At 63.2% G+C, this 8,444-nt stretch overlaps 1 protein-coding gene across 1 annotated transcript; it reads right to left on the minus strand.

Moving 5' to 3' along the window:
- Positions 1-4,177: 4,177 nt before the first annotated feature.
- Positions 4,178-6,860, minus strand: STAC3 (SH3 and cysteine rich domain 3). The gene is made up of 10 exons (XM_033083112.2): positions 6,440-6,860; positions 6,191-6,288; positions 5,914-5,989; positions 5,720-5,811; positions 5,541-5,607; positions 5,299-5,348; positions 5,102-5,196; positions 4,820-4,871; positions 4,534-4,671; positions 4,178-4,298 (listed from the first exon to the last, which is right to left on the minus strand). The coding sequence occupies exons 1-10, from the start codon at positions 6,447-6,449 to the stop codon at positions 4,200-4,202; spliced, it is 777 nt and encodes a 258-aa protein (XP_032939003.2). The 5' UTR covers positions 6,450-6,860; the 3' UTR covers positions 4,178-4,199.
- Positions 6,861-8,444: the final 1,584 nt, after the last annotated feature.

Here is an 8,444-nt window from a genome sequence, read left to right on the forward strand (position 1 = left end):
CCCACCCAGGGGCTGGAGCAGCCTGAGAAGGGCGGGGGCTCTGCCCCATCTCCCCCAATCTGCTGGGGCTGTGGGGGGATTGTGGGGGTCTGTGAGGGGCTCTGGGGGTCTGTGAGGGGCTCTGAGGAGCTGAGGGGGCTGCAGGGTTTTCGGGGGGCTCCCAGGGACTCGCTGCCGTGCCATGGAGAGGGGACCGCCCGTGGTCCCCTGGAGCCCGAGGCCACCGCCAGGGGCGAAGAGCCAGCGGCTGTGGCTGCTCCTGCCCTCATTAAATCCCCCGTAACGAGCTCCGAGCCCTGGGGCCCTGCCGGGCTCGGGTCATTAGGGCTGACAAGGACCTGTCACAGTGGGAGATGTGGCGTGTGTGTCCCCAGTCACGGCACAGCCAGTGGGGACCCTGGGGTGGGGGGAATATGCCCCCCCAAACTCACTCCAGCATCTCCAGTCCTGCCCTCGGAGCCGGGTGGGGAGGTCCCCGTGTCCCCTCCGTGTCCCCACCGTGTCCCCACCCTGTCCCCTCCCGGGGATGGAGCAGGATCGGACCCCGGTCCTGCCCAAGCTGGGAGTGGGGTGCAGGGATGAGGAAGGAGAGAGGGAAAGGAACAGGAAGGGAAGGAGAAAAAGGGAAAAAAATATGGAAAAGGGGAAAAATATGGAAAAGAAAAGGGGGGAGAAAAACATGGAAAAGGGGAAAAAAGACATGGAAAAAAAGGGAAAAAGTGGAAAAATAGGGGGAAATAGGAAAAAAATAAAGGAAAAAAAAGGGGAGGGGAAAGGTGGGGAAAAGGAAAAAAACAAACAAAAAAAAATAAACCCGAAAAAAAATAGAAAAGGGGGAAAAGGGTGGGAAAAAAAGGGGAAAAGGGAAAGGGAGTGGGACAGGAGCGCTGCCGAGCCTTGAGCTCCCCACTCTGAGCTCTTTTCCCAGGACCCGTCGGGGCCGAGAGCGATGGAGGAGGATGAGGAGCAGAATTCCAGAATCCTCCCACTCCCCTCTGCAGCCCCTCAGGAGCAGGATGAGGAGAGGATCCCACCCCTCTGCAGCCCCTCAGGAGCAGGATGAGAGGATCCCACCCCTCTGCAGCCCCTCAGGAGCAGGATGAGGAGCGGGACCCTCCCCAGCCCCTCCCCGGGACCCCCCGGCACAGATAAGGAGCCCCGGTGCTCCCCGGGGCGCGTTTAATCTGGGACAGGACAGTTATTGGATAAATACCATGAATATGGAAATTGCATTTATGCTGATTTATGGCCGGGGGGGCAGGTGGGGAGCGCAGACGCTTTAGTTTACTTTAATCCATTTATTTCTCTGCCTGGAGATAGAGAACAAGCTCCGAGCGCTGCATCTGCTGCTCCCTGTCCCCCAAAAAGGGGGTGCAGGAGGAGGGGGTGTCCCCACCCTCCCATCCCCGAGCTGCTCCCCTGGGATGATGTATGGATCTGGCACGAGAGCGGTGGGATTTCAATTAATTCCTGGGCCTCGCAGACTCCTGACCTTTCACGGGATGCGGAGAGAAATGGAGGTGATTAATCTGGAGGTCAGGGGGGCTCGAGGCTGAATCCCGGTGAATTCCATGGGGTGGGATAGGGAGGCAATCCCTTCACCCACGGAGGAGATGCTGAATGTCCCTGCGCCGGTGGGGACAGCCAGGTCACAACCAGGAATGAGAAAACCACGGGAAAACAGGAAAAAAAAAAAAAATAAAAAACCCCTAAAGTGCTCAGCAGCCATAATCTAGGGGGTGGAAAATCCCATCTCAGCCCATCCGGTGACTCCCCAGCTCTGCCTGCCCCCCACTTCCATCCGGGAACAGCGGGAGCTGGGATGTGAGGAGGGGGCTGCACATGGGGGGGTTTGGGGACGTTTCTTAATTCCCTATTAACTGCTGATCAATCCAATTAGCTCCTGGCTGTAATGAAGGGCAGCTGCTTGGCTGGGGCCAGCCCTTCCTCCCTCCCAAAATATATCCTAAAATACATCCCAAAACGCATCCTACCCTGGCATCCCACCAGGAGCCGGCAGAGAAGGGGGCAGGGGGGTGGGAGGCTGATAGGAGGTGTTTTACCCAATTTTCCAGCTGACTCTAATTAAGTTGTTCTCTTCAGCTGTTAAATTAGCCAGAGCCCTCCCCCCTTCCCAGGGTGGTTCCCCCCCTTTCCCTCCCCACCGCCCAGATGCAGCAAATCAGCTGCTCCCCCCCTCGCCTCTCCCCCCCTCCCGCAGGGCTCCGCAAATAAATAAATAGACAATCCCGGGAAAATTAACCGTGTGAGGAGCCGCAAATGAGGTGGAAAATTTTAATGGTTCGGCATTTAAAGCTGTGTGACAGGAGGGGAGGGGGGAGGAGAGAGGGAGGGAGGTCAGTCCCAGGACGGCGCCCCCTTCACCCCCACTTCGCACCCCCTCATTTCCATCATCCCTGAGCAGCATCTGCGGTACTTGGGGGGTGCTGGCAATGAGGGGAGACCCCCAGTGTGGGGGTCACGAACCTGCTTCCCTCCCCCCACCCCTCGGGGGTTCTCTGTACCCCCAGAACCCCTCCAGTAGCGGGGGGGAACACGGGGACCCCTCCTCACCGCCCCCCAATCCCCCCCAATCCCGCCCCCCAAGAGCCGCCCGCTAGGGGGCGCCGCTGGGTCATCTAATTTGCATAATTTTGCATAAATTTGAATGTGTTTGCATACGGCGGTGGCGCGCGGCGGGTCGGCAGCGCCCCCTCGCGGCGGAGCCGGAGAAGCCAGGCCACGCCCACTCCGCAAAGCCACGCCCACCCCCGCCCGCCCGTCGCCGTGGTTACCGCTGACGTCACGGCGCCGTGACGTCACGGGGCGCAGCCCCCGCTGCGGGGCCCGGGCACCTGTTCCTGGCTCGGCTCCCGCCCCCGCCGCGCTCCAAGGTCTCGTCCTGTCCCCGTCACTGTCACCTGTCGCCCGCCGCCCCTATTCGGGCCTGGCCGGGCCCTGCGCCAGCGCCCGCCCTGCGAGGGATGGGGAGGGGGGGTCCGGGTTCCGCCCCTTCCCCTCCCACCGCCCGTGGCCGGGTGAACTCCCGCTGAGGGCTACCGCCACCCCCACGGTGACCAGTGACTCCTCTGTCAGAGGCCACCAGTACCCCCACAGTGACCAGTGACCCATCCCCTCCACTAGGGACTGCTGGCACTCCCACAGTGACCAGTGACTCCTCCGTCAGAGGCCACCATCACCCCCGTAGTGACCACTGACCCATCCCCTCCACTGGGGGCCACTGGCAACCCTACAGTGACCAGTGACTCCTCCTTCAGAGGCCACCGGCACCACCACAGTGACCAGTGACCGACCCCGTCCATTGGGGGCCACCATCACTCCCGTAGTGACCAGTGACCCATCCCCTCCCACTGGGGGCCACCGGCACCCCTACAGTGACCAGTGACTCCTCCTTCAGAGGTCACCAGTCCCCCCACGGTGACCAGGGACCAACCCCCTCCACTGGGTGCCACTATCACTCCCATAGTGACCAGTGACTCCTCCTTCAGAGGCCACCGGCACTCTCACAGTGACCAGTGGCCCATCCCTTCTGCTGCAGGCCACCAGCATCCTCACAGTGACCAGTGACAATCCTTCCACCACCACCCTCCCAGTGGCAGGCAGTGGCACCTCCCATCGATGCCCCCAGTGTGACCCCCCCAGAGCGGGGACCACCGGCACCCCCAGTGTCCCCCCATTAAATCCACACTGGAGAGCGGGGGGTGGGCACAGCCATGTATTGCCAAAACCCGAGAGCAGCGGGGCAGGACCCCCCTGACCCCCCCTGCGGCACCCAGTGTCCCCCCACTCCATCGTGGGGGGCTCCACAGTCAGTCTGGGGGTGCCCCCTGCTTGCATCCAGCGTCTCTGGAGGCACCAAAACCTCCCACGGGGGAAGAGCCCTTGGGGCACCTCCTGTCCCCTCCATCCTGCCCCGGTCCTGGGGGAGACAACAGCCCCCCAGGGACACCCCAGGGACCAGGAGCAGGAATGGGGGTGCCCTTCCCTGACCCCAAACCTGTCCCGCAGCCAGGGCCCCCCATCCCAAACCCGGGGTCCTTCCATTCCCCATCCCGAGGGTGTCCCCGTCCCCATCCCTACCCCGCAGCCAGAGTCTCTCCGCCCCATCCCAGGGTCTCTGTCCCCCATCCCAGGGGTGTCTCTGCCCCATCCCAGGGGTCCCCCCCCCGCAGCCCCCCTCAGATCTCCTCCAGGAAGTCCACAGGGAACAGCCCCACTTTGCGGCCGGTGAAGACTTTGACGTAACCGTTCACCTCCTCCCCCTTCTGCACCACGATCTGGGGGTGAGACGGGATCGGGTGAGACCCCAGGGACCCCCCCAGAGGAGGGGGAACCCCCAGGAACCCCCCCAGAGCAGGGGGACCCCCAGGTGTGGAGGGGCCGGTCTCACCCGAGGGTTTAGGGGAGGTGGGAACTGGAGGGACAGTGATGTTGGTTATGGGGTTCAGCTGTGATGGGGGGCTTGGAGAGGGGCTGGGGGTCCCCGGATGGTGTTGGGGGGTCCCGTCTGACCTGATCTTTCTTGAGCGTGATCTGCCCGATCTCCCGGTTGCCCACGAAGGAACGCGTCACCTTGTGCACCCGCTCGCCTGCCCGCACCCGGATGATGAAGTTGGGGGGGAAATACCCGACTTTCTCACCGATCTTCCCCTGGAAGGAGGCGGTGGGGGAGTGTAAGGGGGGATCGGAGCCGATCTGGGCGTCTCAGCCCTGCCAGGCTGGGGGTTAGCAGCAGGTTTGGGGGTCCCCTCTTGCAGTGCCAAGTGCTTTCCCAGCCGAGCTCTCCCTCCTGCCTTACCCGCCACCACTCCTCGTTGGAGTCATCGACCACCGTGATCTTCTCCCCCGGCCTGGAAGGGAAGGAAGGGCTCTCTGAGTGGGGCAGAACCCCCAGCCGTGGGAGACCTCAAGGAAAATCGCTTTTCCTTCAAAATCACCTCCTCCAGCCCCGTATCTGTTGCAGGACACACGAAGCCCCCAGGGGCTCAGGGACAGGGAGGTCCTGCACAAATCCACGGAACCACATCAAGCCAAACCCCAAAAGCTTTGGGAAAGACCCGGGACAAGGCTGGGAACTCACGGGAAGTCCAGGTCGTCCTTCTCCAGGGCTTTGAAGCGATAAAGTGCCACGAAATAGTGAGACTGCAGGAACCCCCCGGGCTGCGGCTTCTTGCTCTGGGTGGACAAAGCGGGGTTTGCAGTCCCTGAGGATCCCCGCAGGGAAATCCCACAGGCTCTGCTCAAGGCTTTGGGGTGCAGGGCGAGGGTGAGGGGTACCTTGTCATCTGTTGGGCTCTTCTCAGCCTTCTTGTCCCCTTCAGAGGCACCTGGGAACGGCAGGAGGGGTCACTCACACCTCTCCTGGTGGTGCCACCTGAGAGTCTCCTCAGCCAGTGTGGGGATGCAGCGAGAACCCCAGGGTGGGGACATGAACTGGGGACCGTCTTTCTTCAGGGAAAACCCATCCTGATGACCCCCCTAACACAGCTCAGCCCCCCAACCCTCGGCCCTGCGCTCACCACCCTCGGCTTTGCTCCCCACCGGCTTCGTGGCCTCCGACTCCTCGTCCATCATCGCAGCCAAGGGCTGGAAAGCAGAGAGAGCTCTCAGAGGGTGCAGAATGGGGGGACTGGGGGTTTAGAGAGGTGCTGGCACCGCACCGGCAGGAATTTGGTGAGACCCCCGACCCCACGCTCACGTTTTTCTTGTCGTCCTGCCCCTTCTTGCGCTCCTTGTTGGCCATGATAACGCCCGTGCGCAGCGTCTCGAACACGGGATCGCTCCTGTTCGCTGCAAGGGAATGGTGAGGGGGGGTCAGGGATGGGACACGAGGGGTTGGGACACCCCGAGGTGGGGACAAAGGGGACGGGACACCCCAGCACGGGGATTTACCGAGCTGGTCCTTGGTGCCGGCGTACTGCTGGTCGCTGTAGAGGGGGGAGCTGTAGGCTCGGCGGAACCCGGGTGGCTGTGGGGACAAAGCGGGGGTCGCAGCGTCAGCCACCCCCCGGAGCCACCTGTCAGAGCTGGGGGGACCCCAGAGGGAGATGTCGGGGTCCCCTTCAGAGCCAGGAAGTGACAACGGTGGTGGCACCTGCGGGGACCGAGGTGGGCACTCCCGGGGTGCCCGACCTGGGGACTGGCTGGGGAGGGGGGGGGTGACACTCACGATCTTGCCGAAGCAACGCTGCATCTCCACGTAGGACTGGCAGTGGTGGTGGATGTTTGTTTTGCAGTTCTTGCACCTCAGGCCAAATTTGTTGTTGACTGGCAGTGGCGGGAGGTGGAAAGGAGAGGGAATGTGACACTGCAGCTGTGAAACGGCCCGGACAGAGCCCTGGGCAGCCTTGACCCCCAGCCCCAGCCGTGCCCGTGCCCCCCAGCCCTGCCCATGGCCCCCAACCCCCTCAGGACTCACGGACGATCATGCGGGCACAAACATCGCAGAATTTGGGCTTTTTGAAGTAATGATCTTTAAATTTGTGGGGTTTGTCATTAACAAGTTTCTCGGGTTCGGGAGGGGGCTCGGGCTCCTCCTCCTCTTCCTCCTCTTCATCATCCTCATAGATGTAGTAGATGGGTCCCCCCGAGGGGCTGACCAGCTCCCCGTTGGGCTGCGGCTCCGGCTCCGGCTCCTCCTTGGGTTTTCGCTGGAAAAGTTGTTTCAGCTTCTGCAGCTGCTGGGGCAGGAGAGGACGGGTGGTATGTGGCAGTGTGGGGGAGGCAGGAGGGCAGAGACCCCGTGCCTGGCCCCAGTGATCCCCTCCATAAACGGGAGGAGACTCCAGGAATGCTCTGAAGATGTGGACCCTCCTCCCAGCCCCGTGAAGTCTCCACAAAAGAGATTCCTGAACACCTCAAGGATGCGGGCACGCCAGAGAAATGCCAAGCTGGGAAATGCCCACCAAACACCCGGCTGGATCAGGGTCCCACCAGGCACCCCAGACCTCCCAAAGCCTCCCGGGGCTGCGGCAGGATGATGAGAGAGAGGGGGCTGCCCCCACCCACCCAAACCGCCCTGTGGGCACCCACTTACCCGGCTCTTGGGTTTCCCACCTGAAGCAGGTGAAGCTGGCGGCTCTGGCACTTCTTTCTCCGTCATGCTGCAAGGCGAAGAGACAGAGATGGCGTTGGCTGGGGTAGATCCAGCTGCAGGAGCCCGGCCGGGGCTGAAGTGGTCAGACCAGGCTGGGTGGGCAGTGCCTCCCCTTCCCCTGCCCGTCCTGCAGCCCCTGGCCTGGTGAGGGCTGGTTCTGCCAGGGGAAAGCCCCGGGTCATTCCCACCGCCCATCCAGGGCTGGTTCTGTCTCGGAGAGCCCCCGGGCCAGGCTGGAGGAGGTCGGTGCCCAGCCCAGAGCGTGGCACATCCGCTGGCTCAGGGATGAGGTGCCAAGTGCTGTGAGCCAGCCCCTGGGCTATCTCTGCACGTGCCCACCTCAGCCTGGACATCTCCATCTCTCCGTGAAGCTGCAAACGGTGCCACCCTCGGTCCCCTCAGATGAGCACACGGGGACATTGATGGGCATCATCCACCTTCCAGCTGCCACCTGAGCAGGGGCAGGACCTGCTCCCGCATCCCCCAAACCATCCCGGTGCCACCTTTGACAGCCCTCCCCGCAGTGCTTCCACCCAGACCTCGCTATTTTTGGTGATACTCCCCAAACCCCTCCAGCTCCCGGGGAAACCAAAGGGAAAAACCATCAGGGAGCAGCAATGGGAACGGGGAGCGCTGGGGTGAGTGGCACAGAGGGAATGGGGCAGCAGTGGGGGGGGCCCAGGTGGGCACAGCCATGGCACGGGGGGGGCACACACGGGGCACTTACCCGGTGCTCGAGGGTCTCACCCTGCGCTGGAGAAGCCCCCGAAGTGCGGCCGGTACCGGGGCCCCGTTGGTGGCAGAGCCCCCAGCCCTCCGTGCCGTGTCGGGGAGGGCGGCAGCGGCCCCGCTCCGGTGGCCAGAGGAGTGACAGGGCAGAGGGGGACGACAGCTGAGCGGTGGCGGGGGCTGACGCCGGGAAATTGGAGCCCCAGCGTGCGCCGGGCGGGAGCAGGCGGAGGAGCCACCGGCTATTTGCGTTGGTGGTTGCTGGGCGTGCCAGGGCCCCCCCAGCCTGGCCCGGGACAAAGAAGGAACCGGGCACAGCGAGGGCTCCAGGAATTGGGCACATTGAGGGTTCCAGGAGTTGGGCACAGCAAAAGCTCCAGGTTCAGTGTCTCCTCGTGGGTTGTGGCACAGGGGGGTCTCTCAGGGGGTGGAGTGGCTGCCTCAGACCCTTTGGCACCAAATCCAGGCTGGGCTGGGATGGCAGGAGCAGGGATGGGGACAGGGCCCTGCAGTTAATGGGCACCCAGGGGCCCTCAGGTCCCTGCCTGGCTGTGGGTGGCAGCAAGGTGAGCACAAGACTGGGGTTGGAGCCCTCCCT

The sequence above is a fragment of the Catharus ustulatus genome, chromosome 31 (genome assembly GCF_009819885.2).
Source record: "Catharus ustulatus isolate bCatUst1 chromosome 31, bCatUst1.pri.v2, whole genome shotgun sequence".
Classification (NCBI taxonomy): Eukaryota; Metazoa; Chordata; class Aves; order Passeriformes; family Turdidae; genus Catharus; species Catharus ustulatus.